Consider the following 24,770-nt stretch of genomic DNA (forward strand, 5'->3'; position numbering starts at 1 on the left):
TGTGTGAGATGGTGGGTGTGTTAGCTGGCAACATTTCCAAAAGAGTGCGGTTGAGGTCTATAATCCTCCCTTGTTCTCCTCTTCCTGATCTAGCAGCGTGTGTGAGGGAGGTGTGGCCAGAGACAAGCAGTCCTCTACAGCTCTGTGCTGCGCCGCTGTACTTGCTGAGCTACGCCCACTTTGAGCGATCCAACCAAATCTGAAGGATCTCATTTAAATCGCTCTTGTAACTTTGCCTCGCCCACATATCCATTCCAAAGGATTTTTAGTCACAAGGTCTTGATTTATAATCACACTCATTGACCATGACCACCTTCACAGCAGGCAACACAATAAATCCCTACTGTACAAGGTCCAGAGTTGCCCATAGGATTCAGATCTCTCTTACGGATAGAAATTTAAAAGAAACTTAATTACTAGAACTGCTAGAAGAGTCCAGCTATGCAAGTATTATGGTTGAAAGCCTTAATTTTTACATCTTTCTGCAGCATGTCTGTGGTATATTAAGTTGTTGTGAACTAAAACGGTTGTTATAAGCCACTGCAAACATTCCCAGGCCTGACAAGCTGAAAGAAAGATAAAAATACAAGTCTGACACTGGAGCACATTGACCCTGAGACGTATTTCCTCAGTTTCACTACAGCCTATTATAAATGTATGGAAATTAGGTTGATTCCGCTGCAGCAACTATGAAATATTGCAGGGATCCGAGTCCCTAACAGACACCACCCTCACCTCATCAGTGTGTCTTCTATACATCTATACCAATCTGTAAATCAACACTTCTCAAAACAAACACCACCACCTACCTGCATGTCTTTAGTTGCAATCTCCCCCGGAGTTGGCCAGCTGTTTGCGTCGCCAAAATCTCCAACCTGAGCGACAAGTTAAAAAGCAAAATGAGCAGGATTGCCACAGGTAGCAGTGAGGCGACTTTATCCAAGATCACACATTCAGTATGGATGTAACAGGGTCAAACCTGAAGATTTTTTATCAATATAATATGTGTAAAAATATATGCAGTATATAGTAGGAGCATTTTCAGGAAACAAAAGGTGAAAAGAGTGTAAACAAAAGAAGATTCTTCTCTTTTCATGCCAAGTGCTGAAAACCAAAAAAACAAATAGACATCCCATTTAAATATTTTCATGACATTTTGGTGTACAAGCTTTAAAATCCTGAACAGATATCTTAAAAAGACACTTTTTCATCATCACTGTTATTCTAACTTCCCTATTGTCAATTTTAACCCTTATTCAGCCATATGTTGCCTGTAGTTTGTCAATCTCTGTCTTTTGTCCGTGCAACACCGCAGTTACCTCAGAGCGTAATACAGGTTTGCGGTCAAGGTGTGGTTAACAGCCCTTGAGTACTACAGCAGAGACTGCCATCAAAGGTATGAAGTTGTGAATGAAATGCTTTGAGGAGAGCGTGTTTGCTTTATCTGCCGGGCCATTGGCTCACCAGGAGCTCACATTTGCATTCCACAAAGTGTGAGGGGAGGATACTACACACAGCTTGAGGCATGACAGATAAACACCGGCACTCTGACCGCACATACCTTCACTGAGCTGTCTAATGACTGTGTCCTTTTTGAATTGGACCAGAGTATTTAAAAGGTTGTTTTCCCAAATTATAAATCATAGTATTTTGGTGTATTAACAGCAAGACAACATTCTCCGTACTGGACGTCTACAGAAATTAAAGCGTCCAGATGGTGATGAACAGCAAATCCAATACAGTTACAATGAAGCTGAACATTTAAATTAGTTTAAACGATTACTTCAAAACGATTACTTCAAAACTACTCTTGTATCTGAGCATCAAGTATAAAGCTACAGCCAGAAAACAGATAGCTTAGCATAAAGACTGGAAACAGAGGGAAGTGTCTGCGTACCAGCAGCCTAGACATTACTATCTAACACATTATAGTTAATTTGTTTGTAGGACACAAAAAGTGAAGTGAAGTAAAAACAATAAACTGCTTTGGTTTTAATTCAGTAACTATGCTTATCTACTCAACTGAAAGTAAACACATTAGAGATGAAAACACTGACGTGTGACTGAGCCAAAAATAAGTATTTTAAGTACTATATTAACCTACTGATGATACAAATATCCTGAATGACAGCACAACTTCCACTGTGGACAAAAGCCTATTTCTGCCTCTCGGTTATCGTTTTAAAATTTTACTCTGAAGATACTGTGAGCTGCATATGGTTCATTTCTTTTTCAATTGGGCTGGAAACAGGGCAAATTACAAGAACCGTTTTCCCTTTAGTTTATTATTTTTCCTTTTCTAGTTTATTCAGCTCTCAGGATTCATCCAAAACAAATCTATGAGGCGGTGGAAGCTGTAAATTTGACACAAGTCACACTGCAGCACTTACTTACTTCACTTTGATTTGCCCGTGTTTGTTGACTACCAAAAGATGCCATGCTGGTACTCTTAGATCTTACGAATACTTCTTTAACCTTGAATAGAGCATTAATGACTACAATGTGACGCACACGCTAGCACAGATCATTACCTTTCCTCCACGTCTGGCTTTGGGTGGGTTCCCTGCTCGCACTACCTTGGCGGGGCCGGTCGATTCTGTGGAAACACATCAAGATGGTCGGCATTACAACTGGCTCTGCATACATGAACACAGAGAGTCTAAAGCCATTGCAAAAGCGATGTGTGGAGAAGAAAGCATGTGAAATGAACAGATTTTTTTTTCATAGAAAAAAAGTTCTGCTAAAAAAAAAAACAAACAAACAAAAAAAAAAAACAGCTGAACAGACATCAACCAAAAAAAACGCATGAGATCAAACATATAATAGTTTGTTTTTCTGTCTCAGTTTTTCCCACATTCGCTGACTTGCTTGTCTCAGTTTATTTGTCTGTGTTCTTTGTTTTAATTAACTTTTCCATTACTTGTCTTATCTACCTGTGGCAGGTAGGCTGTCAATAAATCATCTGATTTTATTTGGCTTTTTCAGCAGGTCTCAGATGTGACATTATTTTCAGATAAACTAAAAGAAACATTACCATCCTTTTTCTGCCTTGTCATTGTTGTAAACAGATACAGCAACAATAACAACTCGTTTCAACAGACCAAAACAAAACATAACACCCCCACTAGAATACATGATCAGACCCGGAGCACATTAATTCAACGTGGAGAAACGTGGCCTGAAAGGACAGTTAAAACCAGGTCAATGGGCAGGACAACCAGCAGCATCACAGACAGAAAACTGGGAAACTCATGACAAAAATGTCCAGGGATCACAGAAACATAGCAGTGCAGACAGAACTGACAGTCAAGTATATCTGAAAATACAACTTTCCTCATGAAAACAAGCAACAACCAGCCCTAGTCATACCCACTCATGAATATTCATAAACCATACCAGCAGAACGGCGAGGCTCACGTCATCGTTCTGACCTGGCTGGTGTCCTACAGTCATAGATCTTACTTTCTGCTGTCTTTGGCTGCACTGTCACCACACGCAGTGATATGGAGGAGAGAAAGCGGCTCACAGCGACTTTGCCGAGCCGTTTACACCAAAGAGCAAATCTCAGTAAGCTCCTTAAGGACAATCGTGTCGAGGGACAGCGCCAGAAAGAGAAAGAGAGGGGGAATAAAATCCTTGCCAGACTACATCTAACAACACCAAGAGCAGCAGCATACAAGGGTTTCTTTACAGACATGGGTGTATGCATGTATTCATAAGTGAATTTTGTACTTCTATTGTTCTATTATTTTCTTAACAGACTTATTAATCGTTTTGTCTATAAAATGTAATATGCGTGTTATAATATCCAACAGTCTAGAGTGTTTTCAGTTTGTCCGACGAATATTCAGTTTACCGTCAGGTGAGAGAGAAAAAGCATCAAATAGAGAAGCTGCAACGAGGTTATGTCCGACAGTTTTGCTTGGGGAAAAAAAAAAAAAAAAAAAAGATGAACAATTATCTGATTTTTGCTGATTAATTTGAAATCACCTATTAACTACCTGCAACAACTTTGATAATAAATTAACTCAAAACATTTGCTGCTTCTCAGAAGTGAAGATTTGCTGCTTTTCTCCATCTAATGAGTGTAAATTGAATATCTTTGGGTTGTTGAGTGTTGGTCAGACAAAACATCCAGGTACATCACAATCTTGTAAATTTTATGGACTAAACGAATAATCAAAACAAACAACTCATAAATGAATTGATAATGAAAAAAATCTTTAGCAAACCAGTCAGACTGAAGCCTAGCTCAGGAGTCCTGAACCTTTAATTGGTCAAACGATCAAAACAAACATCAGAAGGGAGTAAAAACAGGAAAGGAAATATACTCCACTAAAACGTAGGATGTTATGTCTGAGTTGTGGGAAATGCAGGCTTTAATAGCCACATTATGCCTGTGTGCCAGTGTGATTGTGTCAATCTTGAACTTTTTATGGCCTGAAAATCACAGCCATTTCTTTTTTAACCCTGTTGAGAAACAGTGACCAACTGGAGGTCATGTTTGCAGAGAGCATGACTGTGCAGCCACATGAGGACTCAGTGATGCATGAGAAGTATTTTACAGAAGTAGTGCAGCAAATAAAGCTCTAGAGGAAGCAGGTGCGACCACTGGATGCTGGAGGTGTTCCCCATGCAGGCAATCAAATCAAAACTCATCAAGACATAAAAATGTCTCCTGAGCAGCAACACAGAGATATGTACCCAACAACAGGAACAGGAATCTAGGAGCAAAATTACAAAATGTAGAAACCCTACATTGGAGACTGAAACCTGGGCCTGTGTTCTTTGGTGTAAATGGATGTGCTTGTTTACTGACATCACCTTTTCTGAACTTTACGACTTTAATTATTTGCTCACTTCCTAGTGACGAGTTTGAGAAATAGTGATGTTGAGTTCAAACTTCCTGACACTACACTTCTGACCTTTGCCTCATTTAATTTCACTAAACTGTGTCACAATCATGTGTTTTGTCAGCAGGAAGATTTTTCCAAAACTTGATTTCTATCAAGTTTCTTTTCTGTTAAAGGGCGCACAGTAAAACGTGTCAGGAAGAATTAAAGAGAGGAAGAAAAAAAAAATCTAACAAACATGCCACCTGAGCCCACAATAGCTTGAGGGTGAGGCGTCCTTGTCATTATCAGCACAGTACAATATGACAGTGTCTGAATATGAGAAAGGAACTGAGACAATTCTGTGAAAAACAAAGCGGCTAACGCTCAGAGACTGAAAGTAGCAGTTAAATATTTGTAAATCATCATTCCTTTTAGTAAGCGCATACTTCTTTATTAACGACAAGTTATTTGTGGCTTTTCCCCAGTGACAATCTGCCTTCCACTTACTTTAAATGAAAAGGAGTATCTCTCTGGTCAAAGATCAGAAGTTCAGGTCAATTTTCATGTTAACAGTTTATAAAATCATTAGCGTCAATAAAATTACATTAAATTGAATTTTGATTTTGCCTTTAAGCCAACTCCAGCAGTTTTGCACATCTTGTAAAGAAGCAGCTCTTTTTGGTTCAATCCGGTATTTTTTATAAAAAGCCCATGTGAACTAATCCAACAGTGAAATGTTTGCTTTGTGAAGCTGGTAGTTTAAGCTCTTGACCTGCCCACATTTTACTGTGAAATAAAAGCTTCTTAAAACCTGGTGCTGTTTCCAGTGGTTAATTCAACATCTCACACTCAGACATAATGTTGCTTTAACAGTCTGCTGCTGCTAACCCTAATCATGGCCCATGAACCTGCCATTCATCCAAAAATCGTCAATGACGGATGGGAACAAGACGATTCCTTGAACCAAAGCTGCAGTTTCCACCAAAATTCAAGACGTTTTCAATAAACACAGAATCAGGATCCTATTCAAAGTTAGATTTTCTGATGGTGCATCAAGTCTCCAGCATAAATGTCTTTCTAGGTTTGTACGAGCAGTAAGACTCGAGCATGACCAGGGAGTTTGTAGGACACATTTTCATTCACTCCTAAAACTTGTTGAAGTGAATATAAATTCATTGACTGTGACGCAGGTCATCAGGGTTCAGTTGATGCATACAGTCCCAAAGAAGTTTTGTTTTACTGACAGACTATAAATGTAGCATTACAGCTTCCACACAGGGATCTCGCCATAATTTAATTTAATTTCAAGCTACACGAGGAAGCAATAAGAGAAGTCATGACCTGCCCAATCCTTTAAATTTGTCCTTTTAATGTTGGTGGATACATATGCCAGATTTTCTTTATCCAAATTAAGTACAACTGTTCATAAAAAACAAACCGTACCAAAAACAAAAGGAGTGGTTCAAAATGGTTCAAATGGTTTAAAATTGAAAATCAATCAATTTCAGTCGAATTGTGATTAGTGGATTTGCTCATGTGGGCAAAGTAAATCTGTGCAGATCATTTGCACAAATTATTTGTGTCGCAATTAGCGTATGAATTATTGTGTTATGGCCCAAAGCGTATTTTGTAATATCACCATGACCTTGACTTTTGACCACCAAAATCTAATCAGTCATCAGGCATGACAATATGTTGAATGATAATGTGAAAAATATGTGACAATGTGAAAGTGGTTGCTGACAGTGATGAAACTACAGACAATTATCACCTGAATATACAGCTTCTCTCTTTACAAAGCTTTATAGAGGGTTTCAGCTCATTGTTCTGCCGCCCGGCCCACAACTTCATTGTTTTGGTTCTCTCTCTCTCCGCCCTCATGACGTCGTTTTCAGCCGCAACATCAGCTGTTTTCAGCAAAAAAAAAAAAAAAAAAGCAGCAGACAGACACAGCTAGCAACCAGCTGGTGAACAAAGTGGAGCATTTAGCAGCTAAATATTTCCCTCAGGAGGCGGCGGAGACTAAAAACAGAGCTCGAAGAGAGTGAATATTAGACTTTTATTCATCAGGTGGCCAAATAAATATGAATATTCTTCTGTAACTGCTGAATGTGCAAACAGCCAACTGTTTTCTAATACATTTGTCATACTTGGCAGGCTAGCTTGTGACAGCAGCTCACTAAGTATCCTCACACGGAGTCACTGAGCTCGTGGAACCAAATGATTTTAAAAGATGCAGTAATTTCACTGCGTCACTCTCTGGTGTGATCAGGTCTTCACAACCAAACAAACAGGACACAGAACATAACATCTTTGGCAAAGGTAATCATCCGATAATTTCTCAAATATACTTCATCTTGCACTGACATATCACCGAGCCTTACAGGGCAAAGCTGATCAGGCATTTCTTCGGCGTCTTATAACCGTCTTAACAAGGACACACATCCACATTTGGGCCACGTCAACACACATTTTATTCAACAAGGACAAAAATCCTGATCTCCTCTCAGCAGCTTGACGTAGAAACTTTGGCCTGGGCAACAACTTTGTTCTAAATTGAGTCAATGAATCAACATAAATTCCTCTCTTATTCATCCCCTCTTATCTGCTTAGTTAGAGCAGAAAGTGTGAACAACAGTAGTCTGAAATTTTTAGAAGTCACACTGCATGACAGAGTATGTTTAACAAGTATCAACACAACACAACTGGGTCACAGATTTACAGTGTGACCACCAGATCTTTCCTGCACAGTGTTGAAATGTTCCGACTTTATTGTTGTTTTTTTCTGCACTGGTTTCCTCAGGAGCTTTTTTCTTGAATGCCTAATCACAGGAAGTGGGACGAATGATGAAACACCTCGTCAGGATTTCGTCTTTCAGCCTAGTCATCGTGAAAGGGGACTTTCAAACACAGCCTAAGAGTAAATGCCACAGGAAAACACTGTCTTTATCTTTTCCCCATAAAGTAATAACGTAAAAAGATTTTTTCTTAATTTCCTTCACAACACATACATTTGTATTTCAGGTGTTTCGCAAAGTGAAGACACCAAATCTCTAACCTGAAACTGTTTGTCATACTGCTGTACTCCAAAAATTTTTTTCCTCCTACACCACTTTCTACATACTCATTAAAAAGGAGGTCATATATTGTGCTTTTTGATGTCAGAGACAAACATGAAGCTAAGCTCCTCTCATTTCAAGGTTCACACAATCAAATAATTAACAGATCCTTTCAAAACCACTTCAGGCATCTGGGAAACTAACACAGAACACCACCGGCCATGAGCCAAGCACGGAGCCAGGCTGGTTTGTGTTCGTAAAACTGTATGTGACTGCTAATTGAATCTTGTAGTTCAGCTACCACTGCGACCAGCGGACAATCAATGATTGTTCAATGATAAACAGCAGGTTTGTCAAGCTCAGCCATGTTCTACTGATCAGCTGAGCAATCTGCCATGATTCCTCCAGTGAGGGCATGTAAGGCATCACTCACGGTCCCTCACGGGGCTGCTCAGCGTTCCCCATGTTATCAGATGATATCAGATGATAGTTTCAGGTCAGAGCAGAGCCTCCCAGGCCCAGGATATCTGCCAAACTATAAGCTGCTGCCCCTCAGCAGGGCTTGATGCTCACCCCCCCCCCCCCCCCCCCCCCCCAACTATTTATTTAATGAGTCATACTTTACTATACATACTTTAAACTACTCTAAACTGCATATACAGTATTAGCATTGTGAACAGTATGAATAACATTATAATAAATCAATAAAAAAATAAGTTCTAAATGGCAAAAAAAGTCATCATCGTCGCATGGCCAACCTTTTTGTTGGAAAAAAAAAAAAGACACCGCTTGAGTAAGATGACCGAGTTTGGTTCGGTCCAAAAGGACTATACATTAAAACAGCCTTAATGTCCAACCGCAAAGTGCTGGTGAAATTTGCTACCGTTGCTGTTAAAAAAATATATAGCTTTATAAATAAAAAAAGGTATACAGGAACTTCAACAGTAACCTATTCTAGATTTGGTACTTCCTGCTGCCACAACCACAAAATATTGGGGAACTGATTGGTAAAACTCAAATTTTGACTCTTATGTAGCTAACCTCCAACTTCTATTTAAAAAAAAAAAAAAAAAAACAAGGTGAAGGGTCGAGTTATTCTCATTTTATCCACAATCAAACAAGTCTGCAAGCAGTAGACTGAAATTTATTTCATCATAATTATGTCCAAAAGTAAAAGCGAAAAAAGGGAAATCCTGTTTCACAATCACATCAGTAAATTTTTGCTTTTTAGTCTGTTATCTGTGTAATTTATCTAATTTTCGCGATGCTTCAGATACACTAAAAAATGGTATAAATGAACTTCTAGTCGTGGATTTTTAACTTTGAAATTATTCGCTCAAAACAGAGCTCCAAGTGTGAAAGCACCTTGAGAACAACCTGACACAAAAGGTAGGAGGGAGGGCTGGGTGTTATCTAAGTGTTATGTGCTCAACAGTACAAGAACCATGATAAGAGTGCTACATTCACTAAAACTCAAGGACAGGTCAGGTGTGTGTGTGTGCGAGCACGCGCGTGCGTGTGTTTGAGTGATGATTCTGCTATATTTGCATTAACAGGGAGATCGCTTTCATCAAACCAAGTCCTCCTAATTTATCCAGAGTTGAAGGAGAAAACAGCTTCAAAATAGGAACAAAATGAGTCAGAATCAAGGAGGAAGACAAGGAAATACATTAATCCTCCTCACAAAAAGATGAGATTATATGAAAACAAAAAGCTCTTCTGTATTTGCAGCTCTGCAGGGTAACTCAGGAATGTATGCAACCACCTGAAATTTCAAAACAACGTACAAAATGGCAAAGGCCAATGAAACTATTAGAAAAATCCCTGGTGCTTGACAACATCTATATCCAACATTTAAATTACAAAATAGATAATCTTAGTCTCAGGTCTGACACAAAACATGTTCTAATTGTGTAGAATCATACAGCGCTAAATGAAACACTATTTCGATGTAGCGTTCAAAATATAAAATTAAAAAGACAATATACATAACCTGCCCACACAAGTTTACCAGTCATTGACAAATGTGACCAGCTTGTTTGACTTCATCACTCCAGTGCAATTTTGAATAAACAAACAACAACAAAAAAAAAAAACAATGGTAGGATTGAGATGGATCAGATGTAACTGAAATATGACCCATGACACACGGACACGAGAGCAATGCACACTGCGGAACCTGCTCAGGCCACAGAAGTGTAACTTCAAACCAACTTTGTGTCAGAATTTCAAACAAAATTTTTTATATATATATATATATATATATATATATATATATATATAAAACTTAAGGCAGTCAGTCACTGAAAGTGTGTGTGTAGTTAACATGACCAACCTGACTCTTTTATTCCCATTTCCTTGAGTGCTGTATTTAAATTTTCAACAATGCAGTTGGCAGAAATAATAAAACAAATTATATCTAATAGAGAGGGGGGCTGCAAATCTGATGATTGCTGTGGTTTTGTGAAAGCTTTTTTGACCTTCTTTTTCTCTGCGCTACAGTGAGAAAAATCATTTCCTTTCAGATTTTCAGTGCTGTGTTAGATGTTACCAGATCTGACCTGATGAAACTGCTGCCCTGACTCATGTAAAAATCAGAGCTTATTCTGACATGAAAAGTAATATTTAAAACGTGCTGTCAAAGTTATGGCAATTTGAAGGAGCTTAAGCTACCAGATAAAAAACAATGCCGTCGTCCTTTAACGGCTTCTCTCTAATCATCAGTTTACCCAGCACACATTAGCATTAGAGACTCTCCTCACTCAAGTCCATCATCACCCTCTCCTTTCTGGCAGTTCCTCCCCTCTTCTAATTTCACTGTCCTCCTTCTCTCTGCTGTTTTTAATTCCCTTCGTCTTTCTTCACAGCACTCAGGGCCAGTTGTTCTAGCCTGCTGTGCACGGCAGACAGCCAGAGGCAACCATTAACATTAGCCACCACCAACCCCCGCCTGTTCACATTAACCACCATCTCCCCCTCTGTCTCGTAATACCGTCAGTTCAATTCACTCAGCTTTGTGGGCTCCATATCTGATCATTTTACACATGCAAAATGCTTTACTGACATGTTACATTTAAACTAAGACAAAACAGCTGAAGGGATATTAATGGTAATTAACCTCAACTTGCATGACCTTAACGTTGTATTGTTGTTCAAATGCTCTGTCAGATTTCCTTCTTCTATCCACTTACTATAATCTCAAATCTCACCACTCCCAACACAAAGTCCCTCCCTCCTCTTCTCAGAAACTCGCAGCACGCAGCTCAGATGGAGTCCAAAGACAAATTCCCAAGGGTACTACAGCACGCACCAGTGACAATACCTGCTCCAAAGCCCACAGGGTATATTGCTGGTGGAGCCTATAAATAAACCTTGTGCCACGTCGGCTCTGCAGTCTTAGATAAACACAGTGGTTGTGTTGGGAAACCAGCCCGGTCCTCCACCAGATGCTGGGACTTTTTGTTGGCTTTGGCGAGTAGGTTTTTTCATTTTCCCACATGTATTGTCACATGATTCTGAAGTTGTATCATATTTGAAAGATTTACTTATTAAGGTTATGTGTTGGATGCTGGGATTCCCCAGTTACTGCGGCAAGTCAAAGGGAGAAAAGGCAGCAGTCTGACATTTTCCTCACATGACGATTTTCAACAAGACATCCCCACAGGCCATGGTCTAATAGCCAAAAACCCTCATTATAAACACATGCATTTACATTTCTAAATGCTTTTCAGTGTCTCTCTGGATGAAAGAAATGAGAAACACCGCCAGGATTTAGACATCCAATGTGTAAATCCTGGCAAGTGCTCGGTATGTTCCCTAAAAGGCACTGAAGACAGCCGTTTCATTTTGGCTCATTACAGAGAAACAGCAACTAGATGAGGAGTGTGACAATCACACTGAAATAACCTTATTAATGGTTTGTCATTTCTCAAGTAACTTTTTATCTAAGTGAAACTTAATCTCGGTTTTATCTACTAGCTGCTTGCAGTCTGACGGTCCATGCAGAGCAGAGCAGGGCAGAGCAGAGTGACGACAGAGGAGGGAAGCCTGTCTGCAAGAACCAAATATGGAGGAAACGACAGTCAGAGCGTATGCCACAGATCGCCTGCCTCCCTGCCACACACACACACATACATCAAATACTCTCCCCGGCGTCACATGATCAGTGTGGTGACATCACCTCTTGCAGAGTCAAAAGCTCAGACAGTAGAGGGCTGGGAGGGGTCTCCCTGTGTATGCCGAGTAGCAGCAACAACACAGCAGCAGTAACAAAAAACACATACATACATACACACACACACACACACACACACACACACACACACACACACACACACACACACACACATTAAGCCGAGGTCATGTAACAAAGAGAGTAACTGGGTTCAACACACCTCACCTGACATCCCTCTGCATCCAAATTCCTGGATGAATCCTCAAATCTATTCTGGGAAGCTTTTTCTTTTTGAAATCGATTAAAACACTTTTCAGCTATAGTGTGTGGCTGAGAGTTGTGACTGAACAGCTGCTTCTAGTCCTGCTGTGAGCTAAAACATTATGACAACTGTGTGATGTTAATGACTCATGATTTTAACTTCTGATGTGAACTTAACTGATGGAACAGCTTGGGAAAAATAGTAAATTTTCTCATGATAAAAAAATTATACCACGTGTAATTTATGACATTTCTGAAAAATGCTAATCTTTGAGCCGGGTGGGGATATTCACACCGGGCTGAGTCGCTGCTGACACCACAGTGAGGTAAACAACGTTGCTGACCTTGAGATGTTGGAGTTGTTCTCACAAGCGAAAAGAAACAACCTGTCGACTTCAGAGCTGCATCTAACACTGATATAATAGCACTGACCAAATATTGTGTTACTGAAGAAGAGCATCGCTAACAAATACACTGCATTTCCTGTAGGGGCTTTACAATAAAAGCAGAACCACAGAGATTCAGTTACAATCTACATCAAGTACTGATAGAAATTCTTAAAAACAACACCAGCACATCCACACGTTGGTACGAGGGAGGAGACCATCGCAGGTTAGCCACAGTCAAACTAGCTACCAAGCAGAACCACAACAGTGCAGGTTGATGCAGTTAGGGTCGGGTAGAAAAGCAGCAGTTTGCTAATTGTGTTTTCCGACCTCCTAAGATGTCAGTCATGTTCATAGTTGTTCCAAATGGCTACACCTGAAGGCAGTGTGAAAAGCTGGCCGTCATAGAGAGGGACATTGATATTAATCTTTAACTACGGGGATGACGGTATGCAGTCTGAAACACTCTCTTGGGAAACATTTATCTATTGTTTCACCCAGTCATACACAGGAACGATGAATGAAAAAAAAAAAAAAAAAAAAAAAAAAAAAAAGGAGCCAGGGAGAGACGTTCAAACCCTGTTTACTTCCTCATCTCCGCACACCCGGCCACTCACTGAATGTTGGATTGATAGTTTGGGAAGTTACAGGAATACATCCCCCCTCCCCCAATTTCCAATCCAATCTGAAGCTACTGGACAATGTGGCTTCTGAAGAAGCATACAGTACTGGCAGCTTTATCCACAGCTGTGAGGCCCCAGTAGAGCCAGAGTGTGATAGGAGCGAGCTAAATCGAAAGCGTAGAAAAATGGCAAAAGTTGACACTGCAGCTTTTTGCTGTTCTCACTGATTAAAAATATCTTGTTACAGCGGGAGCAGCTGTTCTGGAGTGAATGCATACGCTTGTGTCCCACCTGGAAGCTGAACATGAAGTCTAACCGTGTAATAACAGTTGCTATCATTTCCTGTCTGGCATTCTTTTCTCCATGTGACACGCTTTTTTAGAGTTCCTAGAAACCTAAACTCACTCCACCGTCCGGTATCTTCCTCCTTTGTGAAAGAAGAGAAGTACTTTTTTACTTCTTTCCTCAAAGATGGACTAATAAATTGAGGCCTTTAGGTTGTCACAGTTTTTATGCACCACTGACTAGACACATCCTTGATGCAGCAAACAATCCACACCCTGAGTGAACGCCTGCGCTGCCGAGGCTGAGAGATGTGACTATCGTCCAGTCCAGACACAACCCTGAGACAGATAAAGCAACTTCAGCTGGACGACCTAAGACATGGGCTCATCTGAAACAGCTGACAGAGAGTGTGTGTGTGTGTGTGTGTGTGTGTGTGTGTGTGTGTGTGTGTGTGTGTGTGTATGTGTGTATGTGTGAGATGAGTGGGTGTGTGAGGTGGAGTAGAGTGAGTAGAATAGACACTAGGCTGCTACTTATCTTAGCATTTCCACTCTGGGTTAATCTGCTCTGAGGTTCTGACCTTTGATATCTGACAGAGTGAGCAGCTTTACATTTTGTTTTGTCTGACCCACAGTCTAAAACTTTAAGAGGGTCAATTTAAAATGATATAGAACAAGAAGCAGCTAATCCTCAAATTTAAGAAGCCGAAAACAGAACAACTGGCATTTTTACTTGATAAATGATTAATTGATTAAAATTAATTCAAGTAGTTTTCAAATACATTTTCAGCTGATAGACGCATCTATTAATCAACTGATTGTTCCATCTGGGTGTCGTTTTACTGATGCTCGAGATGTGCGAAAACCATTGGAAATATTTGTTCAAACTGTTCGTACAAGTAGTAAAAACATAGGCTAAAGAAAAATGATTCCAAGATAAAAGGTAACACAAAACTGACAAAAATATGACAGCACAATTTCTGTTTTCCATTGCAACTGCAAACCATTTGTTGACAAGAGCATTACACATTAACCTGCACAAGATCCTACACAGATCTCAGCGCCATTATCTTGTCTGATTTTTACATCAAGCTCCATATATCATTTCCTGAGAAGTCATGGTCAAAAAATGCCCCATCTCTACATCTAGCAATGTTAACGAAAGTTCCCAGATGTGCCCTTTTAATTGGATATGTAATGTAATGCCCCCCCCACCACCACCACCACCAGCTTTGGTGCAAATTGGTTCAGTACATTTTGTGTAATCCTGCTGACACACAAACAAACAAACAAAGACAATGGTGAAAACATAATCTCCTTCGTGGAGGTAAATATGAGTTGGAAAAAAAACCCAACATGAAATATTTGGAATTTAACAGCTCAGGAGCATTAACAATAAAGAAAGCCATTGCACTTAAGGTATTAACATTCACCTTACCGTCCAAACATGAAGACACAACCTCACTTCCACAGGCTGACCAGTCAGCTGAGCTCACATACACACAATTAACACCCATTTGGAAGTTGCCGCAGTAGCAGTCTGGTCTGCAACAGTAGTTCCACTTCACCTCTTCACACATCAGCACTCCTTCGAGGTTCATGACCTTTGACAGGTCCTGACATCTCATAAAACCCAGCTACAAACGGCCTTGAGGGGTCTGATGACTGAGGGCGGGGGTCTGCTTCTTCACGGCCCCAACAAAGACCATATTCACAGGACAGGGACAAATGTGGGAGACAAGTGAGGCGTCTGCTAATTCTGAAACAGCTCCTGGTAGAAGCGGCTGCTGCAAGAATGCCAAGCTGCTTCAAAGCATCACACCTCAGAGAACTTCAAACTTAATTTAGAGCTGTCAAGAAAGCCGGGAAGCCAGGAAAAAAAAGGAAACCATGGTAACACTTTAACCCCCTCTGTTTATTTTATAGTATAGTAGTATATAGTATATAACACACTATCATGTAAATATAAACTTTAAATGTTATTAATATATCTGTCAACAACTGTAACTCCTCAGATGTGTGTGTGTGTGTGTGTGTGTGTGTGTGTGTGTGTATTATACACACACACACACACACACACACACACACACCTACATTATAGTATATAATGTTACCACAATATTGTAGGTGCGGTGTAAAAAAATGCTCAACTCCCTACCTGAGGTTTAAGACAACTTTTCACAGAACAAAAGCTGCGGTTTTAATATGAACACTGGCTTTAAGACATGTTATGAAAGGTGTAAAGAGAATGGGGGTTTCACTCAACAGTCCCTTTCTACCTACAGTTTCAAACAGAGAGCGGTATTTGCATGGGTCAATTAAGGTTCCTGCGCACGGTTAAGAAATGCTAAAGCATCAAGCCGAACCCACATTTATTCATTTGGCAGACCTGCCAGTCATTCCTGATTTGTTGAGCAAGGGTCATACCTCAGCTACAGGATAGCAACATGTCAGCCTGCATTGTTCACAACAGAAAAAACAGAACAGACTTTAAATAAGGCTGGAATTGGATTGGGTATCACTTCTGATACCTCAAATGGAACACAGTGTTCATGAGTACATTATCTCTCCCTTTTGAAGATGCCATGTCCTTATCTCAGTGGAATAGGACCATACACAGCTGCCCCCCACACCCACACCCACCCCCATATCCCTTCCATACAAGAATCACTCAAAATTTCTCACAAATGTTTTACTAAAGCCAAATAGCAGCCAAAACAAAGCCAAAATACAGACTGTTAACCCTACATGTTTTATAGATACCAATAATATATTTTTTCCTAAATACTTTGATATTACTTGCTGTATCTTGCTATATCAGTATCAATGTCAACCAATAAAAAAACGAGAATGTCTCCATGTCATAATTGAACCGGGGGGCACTCACAGGTTTATTGTCCTACTATAAAATGTAACATTTCTTATAAAAGTTAAGTGATGCTTGTTAAAAATGTTTGTTACATGTTTGTGTAAAAAAGATGACAGACATATCTGATGCTTAAATTCAAATACTAATATGAGCAAGCTGCAGGCTATACTTTTAAGTTAGTAAGTTATTAAGTAGGTGTCAATTACATAACAGTCACATGAAGGAAGGATTGTCTGATGCATCTGCAGGCTTCGCTATAAGATGATGACTGCCGTAGTGTCACCTCAAGTGAAACAGTAAATGTAAAAATCAAGTAAACACATAGAGCATATTATTGTCGAAATTCAGAAGAGGCTACGTGAACCTGACAGGTCCAGACAAACAGCTGGGCTGGGGTCCAGTTCCAGTTTAGACATTTATCTGTTTCTCTCTCTGCCTTTGCAAATACTCTAAGCCTGTTCAAGATGAGAATGCTGCACCTTTACTCCATCTCTCTGTTCTGGTTAAAAGAAACAAACACAGAACGGAGAGGAGATGGTGATGTTCTGGCAATAAGCAGGCAGAGGAGGCAGTCACAGAGCCGGATCAATGTCTGTGTAAAAGGGAGAGCCGGCATCGCAGGACAGACGGCGACGCTTTCCTGTTACACGTCACAAATTTAATTCCTGAACACCCGGATGCGATCTAAAAACCACACACTGGGGCAGCAATTTACCAGCTTTGTTTGGTTTAGAGTAAACAAGCAAAAGCTGCATAATGAGGGGTCTTATTATAACAGCAATGCAGGAGGATCTCCTTAAAAAGGGCCTCATTAGTGTAATGTGTTGTAAGTAAAGGTAAGAGGGAAAGCCAATTCTGCAGCACCATGGGTACAAGACCAGTTTGGGGTGTCAGTTTTAGCGCCATGCAAACCTCTAAAATGAATGAACATCTTCTTATGTCCATAATTAATAGTTGTGCCACTGAGTGTCATAATTGTGCATAACTTTTAAACCAGTTGCAACAAAATGATAGCCCATTTGAAACAATTATTGCCGGACAAAAAAAGGATCTTAACAAAATTTCAGCTCAGAATTCACCGTACATTTCACAAGTACAACATAAAAATGCTCCCTATTTGCATTCCTTCATTTTACAATACAAGACACGTGTGTTGATCCAGTGAGATGCTGCTGCTGATGAGTCAGAAGAAAGAAAAACAAAAATGCAAGTTTGTCTGAAAAAACAAGCCGATCCTGGCTCTCATTTGGTCACAACTCAGTTCAAAACTATTTCAATAATTCTACTTTTAACATTACAGGCGTTGAGGCAGATTAGCAAATTACTTCACCCATGATAACCCAAGATCCTGCAGTGTAAAAGGCTGTACAGTGTCTTGGTATCTGTAAAGCCCTCAAACTGGACTTCTTGGTTCATGTTTCATCTTCTCACCAGTACCTGTAGCAATACCCGACCACTGCCCCTTACACCACCTGTTGCTGCTAAGTTAGCTGCAACAGGTGGCACAGCAGGACAGGAAACTAACATGCTTAGCCAAAGTGGCTGCGTTTTGCTGGCAGTTAGAGTTAATTCCATGCACTGGACTGTCTCATCACTCATATCATGTCTCACTCAGCATGTTCTCATTTGCTCCAAATCCCAGTATCAGCTGAGAACCGGTGTTTGGATGAAATAGTGTTTAAGAACTTGCAGTAAACTTTAAGCAGAGATGGCCTGCTTTTACAAAACACACTGCTACTCTTGTTTTGTGGTGACCCATCAGAAGCACCATGAACTCCCTCAGGGGCCAAAATGCATTTATGAAACAAGACATTAAAGTGTTCAGGGGAACTCAGCCAACTTTTCTGGAAAAATACTTTTCTGGACCATACATGTTTAAAATACACCCGTTTAGTTTGACTTAAACTCATGACCAGGACAGTCACAAGAATAAATGGTCGAACTTATGTTGTATTTGCCTTACTAACTTATATCCATCTGTTTTTGTTCAACTGCTCCACTTTTTCAGTGGCATCTCTGCAACAATTCCAACATACAAAACAACAAACTGTAGATCCAGTGAACGCAAGACTGTGCAGTGATTCCGCTAAATGACAAAAATGTAAATGTCACACCAGCTTCAACACTACAGTCAAAGCTGGGCCAGTAACGGTGCGGTCAGACAGGATTTAGCCTGGCAAAATGTACTTGCGTCTTGTAACAACAGTCCAAAAAGCTGGAAATTATACTCCTTCTTATTAAGACACTTTACTCTCAGTAACCTCTGGGTAAAGTTCACCCCCTCTCTCAAACTGGCTGGACATTGCAGATGTTATTTCACTTGCCAAAGTTCAATCAGACTAAACTTTGCATGAAGTTACTGAGGCAGGGTCAGCTCACAATCAGAAGCTAATACATCTTGCCCCTGCTCCTTATAGAAATGAATGAGAAGCTAAATGCAGCTGTGGAGTTTTTGACCACTAGTTGCACTCTGGAGAAATGTTTTTACCAGCAAGTCGGGCATTCACAGGAGGACGCAGGCAACAAGATGCAAATCCCCACTGGCCATTTCATGGTACAGTTGGTGTTGGTGACACACAACAATGTGACAACAAAGGCGGTGGAGACAATGACTAGTACCAAGCAAGCAAGGATGTAAACTCTGCACAATAAATATTCAAAAAATAATGAGGAAGGACAACCATGTAACGCATTTGTTAAGCCTCAAGGATACACGTGTTATGTGTTTGAGTGAGAATCACTGAATGTAAACAGAACTTTTGCTTGTTTACATAAAAACTCCACAGGACACCTTTAGGCCTGTGTCCAGCACTTGTTACAGAAAAGCTGTTGCTGCATGGTAAGGGAGTCACCGTGGTGGTTTTGGGTGAAAATATAAAGAATGCGGCCACACAACCTGGAGACAAGCCAGTCATCTTTACTACTAATATTAGCAACCAAACACTGGTAGGTCTACTCTCTGAAGGTGGCCAGCCAAACCACGATTCCATCTAACTATTGCTTGGTTTGATAATCTCTTGACAAGTGACGAAAGCGGCAGTCTGTGAACTCATTGGTTTTGAACTACCTCAGCTGTCTCACACTTTCACCAAGAGAGCAATTTCCAGAGCTCAAATTATTTCCGACAATAATGGCCTCTCTGACCTCTATGTGGAGAGCTTGAGTTTCTCCTGTCCGGACAAAAATTCGAAGTATTAAAGGGCATATCTAACAAGGTGAAAGAAATATTTTGTCTCCCATGCCATCAAACTGATAAATGCTCTTTGTGAGTCAGCTCATGATCAGTCTTCCATATAACAAGTGGGCAGTTAAGGTAAAGATGTTTTTCATTCATTGCTCGATGTACTACAGGTTTTATGTCGTGTTTTCACTTTATATGATAGGTTTCAGAAAATCATACCAATATAAATATTGTATGTTTTATGTATTTTATTATGTTTCATGTTCAAGTCTGTGTTTATTAAAGTTTCCCTTGGTTATGAGACACATTTCTCTTAATAAAAAAATAAGTTAAAATAGGTAGAAGTTCAGCTTTTCAATTCTAGTATTTGAACCCAATTCTACAATGACAAAGAGAGGCAAACTAATGACATGCTTGTTTCCCCAATAATTAATAAAAAACCCAGCCAGTTATTATTAAAATGCACTGTCTGTGTCTGTGAACACAGATTAGAGCTGAAATGATAAGATGATTAATTCACTGGTTGATTGGCAGAAAAATGATCAGCAACAATTTTAATAGTAATTTATAAAGACATGGTTGTGATAAATTGTCGTGTACTATTTGGTACTGGTTTTTAAAATGATTTGTTGACTCTCTCTGTTTTGGACTTTTGGTTGAACTGAAAAAAAAAGAGACACATGGAAAATCTTGAGCTCTGGGGATTTTTTCTCCATTTTATGGACTAGGTAATTCATCAAAAGAAATAATGGAAGGGCTAATTCATTACGAAATCAACTGTTATTTGCAGACCTAATCCAGATCCACCCTTGTCTTGCCACAAATTTAAGTCACATTTGGTAACACACTCCTACTATGATCCTAAACAAAGCTGTCTGGGCCGTGGAAATACATTTTCATTCTTTCAGCTGGTGTTTTTATCCAGGGCAGGAGTCCAGGATCTTGTTCAAGGACAAACTGAGTACACATGACTGATTACAGAAGATTCTACCTCTTAAAAAGACTAATAATTTACACTGTTGTGCGTGAACACTCTGTCTAACTAAAAAGAAGACTGAGGATTGCGATACTTCAGTCCACACTCACTACAGTATCAAGCAGATTTGCTCATGATTAAGTCTAGAGGTGAAACAATTAGCCAATTATGTGATTAGCTGATTGGTAGAAAATTATCAGCAACCTTTTTTGACAAGCACTGAATCATTTAACACATTCCAGCAAATATGTCAAATAGTTTCAGCTTCTCATTTGTGATTCATTTTCTTTATCATCTAGGATAGGTAAATGAATATCTGTGGATATTTGATTGTTTGTCAATAAACAAACAATAAAAAGATATTACATTGGGCTCAAGAACACGATGATGGTAATTTTTTACCGTGTGTGCACACTTTTGAATGATAAAAATAATTGTCAGGTTAATCAAGAACAAAAATGATTGTTTCAAACATAATATGCTCACATTTCTCCAAAGTCATTGCATGAACAGCAAATCTAAGAAACCCACCCTGTCCAACGAAAAAAACTTTGACTCAAAGCTGATAAAAAAAAAAAACTTTGACTCAAATTTATGTTTATTTACTCTGAACTGTGATTTTTTTCCCCCCCCCTCCTGTTAAAGTACTGTACAGTCGCACCTTCAACCCAACAATTTGAGAAGAGTAATTTGCCGGATGACTGAACTGCTAAAGAGTCATAAACACAACCTGTGGCGGCAACTCCAAGTAGACATGGCTTTGTATTAAGGAGTCACAAGAAGTAGAAAAAAGGCAACCACTGCTCTAAACACACACAGACGACAATCTGCTCACAACTTGCATTTGAACAATTTTTGGTCTTTGAATGCAACATAAAAAAGGAGGGGGAGCACTACTGCCTGGTTATCTCAACCTCTGGCTCCCAGCCAGGTTTACTTGCTGATGTGACAGCTTTTGGTGCATATCCATCCAATCCACCCAGACTGGTCCAGATTCAGGGTACAGACTGTACCCTGAAGTCTACATTAGTTACACATGCTTTAGCACTGTAAACAAACCAGCTGCCAAACAAAAAAGACAACATGAATAGCTGACAGGATGCAGTCAGAACCAGGATGACCAGACTGTAACTACAAAACTGCTTGTCTGCAGTAAAAAACACACATGGCTCAGAGACATGAAACCACGTTGCCTTGACACAGCAGGAGGAGGAGAGCTGCTCCATGGGCATCATCAATAATCAGTCCAAATAATCGATTAATGTGCCCTTAGTATGAGATAGCCCTTATGTGTAGTTAAATGACAAGATATAATTAGTTGTAATGGGTTTTGGCCGGATCAGTCAGATCATGCAGAAGCCATGATGACTCTGCCTGCTAGCTCCCATGCTAACGATGGCTAGTATGGGTGGACAAGCAGGCAAGAGCTGACAACGGATACACGACATGACAACCGTTTTATTAGCCACCAAACAGCCAGACAGCCTCACCTAGGACAACCTCAATGATATCTGGTTTCTGCGTTTGCACTGATACGGTGCAATAGCTAGCTAGCTAGCAGCGCCCATGCCTTTCTCTCGGGGAACACGTGGAGTGAACACGTGATGTCTCATAACAAACCTGCTCCTTTTTAAGAGATTAAACGAGCAGATGTTTCATGTTTAGTCGCGTTTCAGTGCCGACAATCGATCTTCGAAAGAATTAAAAAGCTGACATGTTTTACATAGGGTGACGGGAGGTGAGCAGTAGCAACCTGGAAGCTAAGCTAACAACTGAGTGTGAAGGGCTTGACGACGCACTAGGCCAGAGTGTGTGTGTGTGTGTGTGTGTGTGTGTGTGTGTGTGTGTGTGTGTGTGTGTGTGTGTGTGAGTGTGTGTGCGCTATTGTTAGCTGGCTTAGCATCCACACACACACACAACCGACCAAGCTCGTGGCTTTTCTGCCAAATGCTGCAATGCTTGACATGGGTGGATATCTCATTAATATCTGGCTTGACTGTGTCGAAACCTGCCTCAAAACATACATGTAAACACCAATAAACACCGGTTTAAACATTGGGCTAGTACAGGGAGTGTGTCAGCTCAGGTTTGACTGACTGGGTGGCAGTAGGTTGGACACGGGGGAGGGAGAACATGGTGATGAAGAAGGCTAAACATGGGGACATTTGAGCTCATTTTAAGTCCGACTCCTCTGTCTTTTCCTACCTTGAAAGTTTAAAGTCACAGTAGCAAATATGCACGGTGACACTGCTAAAAATGTATAAATTTGATCTATTTGGGAACATAATCCCTCAACTGCACCTTAAAGTCTGCAGATCACGATTAAAGAGAAACAGAGTACACATGATTTCCTCTTAAACAGACCAAAAGTAACAATTACTATCACTTATCTTGCGATTAAAGGGGCTCGATGCTGACTGAGTCCTGATTCAACTATAACAAGTAAGAGCCCATTACATTTTAAAAAGCTGGACCAACTTTTGGAGCATTTTTAAGGGTGTGATCCCTTGTGCAATCAGCCACCCATGGGGTCCACTCTGCCACCATGAACTCCAGGAATAGTCTTCACCAAGAGGGGGGGGGGGGCGCTTTCACTCCAAATATAACCAGCTTGCAGAGGGAGCAACAAGAGGGCGACCACAGACAGGGCTTGTTTATGCACCCCCTTGGCTCTTTTTGTTCAATAAGTGCTATCTAACCCCCCCGTGACAGTCCTCCGGTGGTACCACACCTGGACGGACAGACACGAACACAACACTGACGGTCAGAAAATCAACATGTAGGGAGGGTACAAACCGTGGTGTGCTTGTCCATTCACGCTGACCACGGTAACCGCATTCATTTTCCTAGTCCACGGGTTCACCTTGGGCGGGGGAGCTTCAGTAAACTCCTTTCTGCTGCTGCTTTTAACACCCTCCTCGTTTTGTTTGTCTTCGCTGTCACAGCCCTCTTTGCTATCCTCCGTCGCCTGTTTGGAGGTCTGCTCCTCCGTACTGGGGGTCCCTCCCTGTCCGGGGCTGCTGCTGCCGCTGCTGCCCTGGTCGGCGACACCCGTCTGCCGCTTGGCCCCGTCGCCCCGTCCGCCCTCGTCTTCCTCCGGCTCACCTCGGATAACTTTGCCGTGCTCCTCCGCTTTGGCTAGCGGGTTGCCGGGCAGGAGAGCCTCCACCTGAGTGGCCATTTCCCACCACCGTCTTTCTTCCCCCCTCAGGATTACCAGTCCTCCCCCCGGCCCGAATTCGCCTTCAATTTCAAGGAAATGTGAAGTTGTTCCGCGGAGTCTGCCGCTCCTCTGTCGCTCCTAGACCAAAAGAGCTTCAGTCTAAGACGCAGAGCAGTCAGCGTTGGATTAAAACATATATAAAAATAAAGAAACGTGTCCGAGGGCCTCTCAGGATTACAACCTTATCTCCACCACCAGCAGCAATATGGATGATCCCCACCACGCGATACAGGGGTGCGCGCACGTACGGTGTAGAGGGGGAGTAGCCACGTAAAATCGGGAACGCGCTTTTGGGTCATGATGAGATGCTGCTTTCAAGTCGTTGTAAAACCTCTCAATTTCGGAAGTCATAAAGTGCCACTGTGTTGGGCGCACTCAAGTGCTTTTAGTAACGAAATAGATCATAGATCGACTGTATTTGGACTAAGTTATCTGTTTAAACTAGTTTGATTTAGTGCCAAAAAGAAAAATTAAGAATCCGAATAATCCAATTTGGTGCTGCAACAGGAGAAAAAATCAAATAAAGTTGTCAGTGCAACTTCACCACATCTTTAATGTTTGATTTCATTAGATTTAGACCATCAATGAATTGATTAATCGGATATTTGATAATAAAAAAAACACCAACAATTTTGAAAACTGATTAATATTTGAAAGTAATTTTTAAGCCAAAATGGCTAAAAAGTTACTTGTTCCACCTTCACACATGAATATTTTCAGATTGATCAGATTGTTTGGGAAAATAGTGTGTACAATGATAAATAATAAAAGTAATAGTTATTGAAACCCTAATTAGAAAACAAGCTTCCCTTTTCCTTGATGAGGAATTAGCCAGTTAGCCAGTTAGAAGCACAAATAGGCCTACATAAAATGATCATTATCTTGTTACACACGACAAG

At 40.6% G+C, this 24,770-nt stretch overlaps 1 protein-coding gene across 7 annotated transcripts in view; it reads right to left on the minus strand.

Annotated features, from left to right (window-relative positions):
- larp1 (La ribonucleoprotein 1, translational regulator) overlaps positions 1-24,081 on the minus strand; it is a 54,864-nt gene extending 30,783 nt beyond the window's left edge. For all 7 annotated transcript variants that reach the window (XM_056397221.1, XM_056397220.1, XM_056397219.1 and 4 more), the window contains exons 1-3: positions 23,445-24,081; positions 2,532-2,596; positions 810-875 (exon numbers count right to left, since the gene is read on the minus strand). In XM_056397221.1, coding sequence (XP_056253196.1) covers positions 810-875; positions 2,532-2,596; positions 23,445-23,829 — 516 coding nt within the window. In that variant the 5' untranslated portion in view covers positions 23,830-24,081. The remainder of the gene's footprint in view (positions 1-809; positions 876-2,531; positions 2,597-23,444) is intronic.
- Between the last annotated feature and the right edge of the window lie 689 nt (positions 24,082-24,770).

Source organism: Seriola aureovittata, chromosome 15 (assembly GCF_021018895.1).
Source record: "Seriola aureovittata isolate HTS-2021-v1 ecotype China chromosome 15, ASM2101889v1, whole genome shotgun sequence".
Lineage (NCBI taxonomy): Eukaryota > Metazoa > Chordata > Actinopteri > Carangiformes > Carangidae > Seriola > Seriola aureovittata.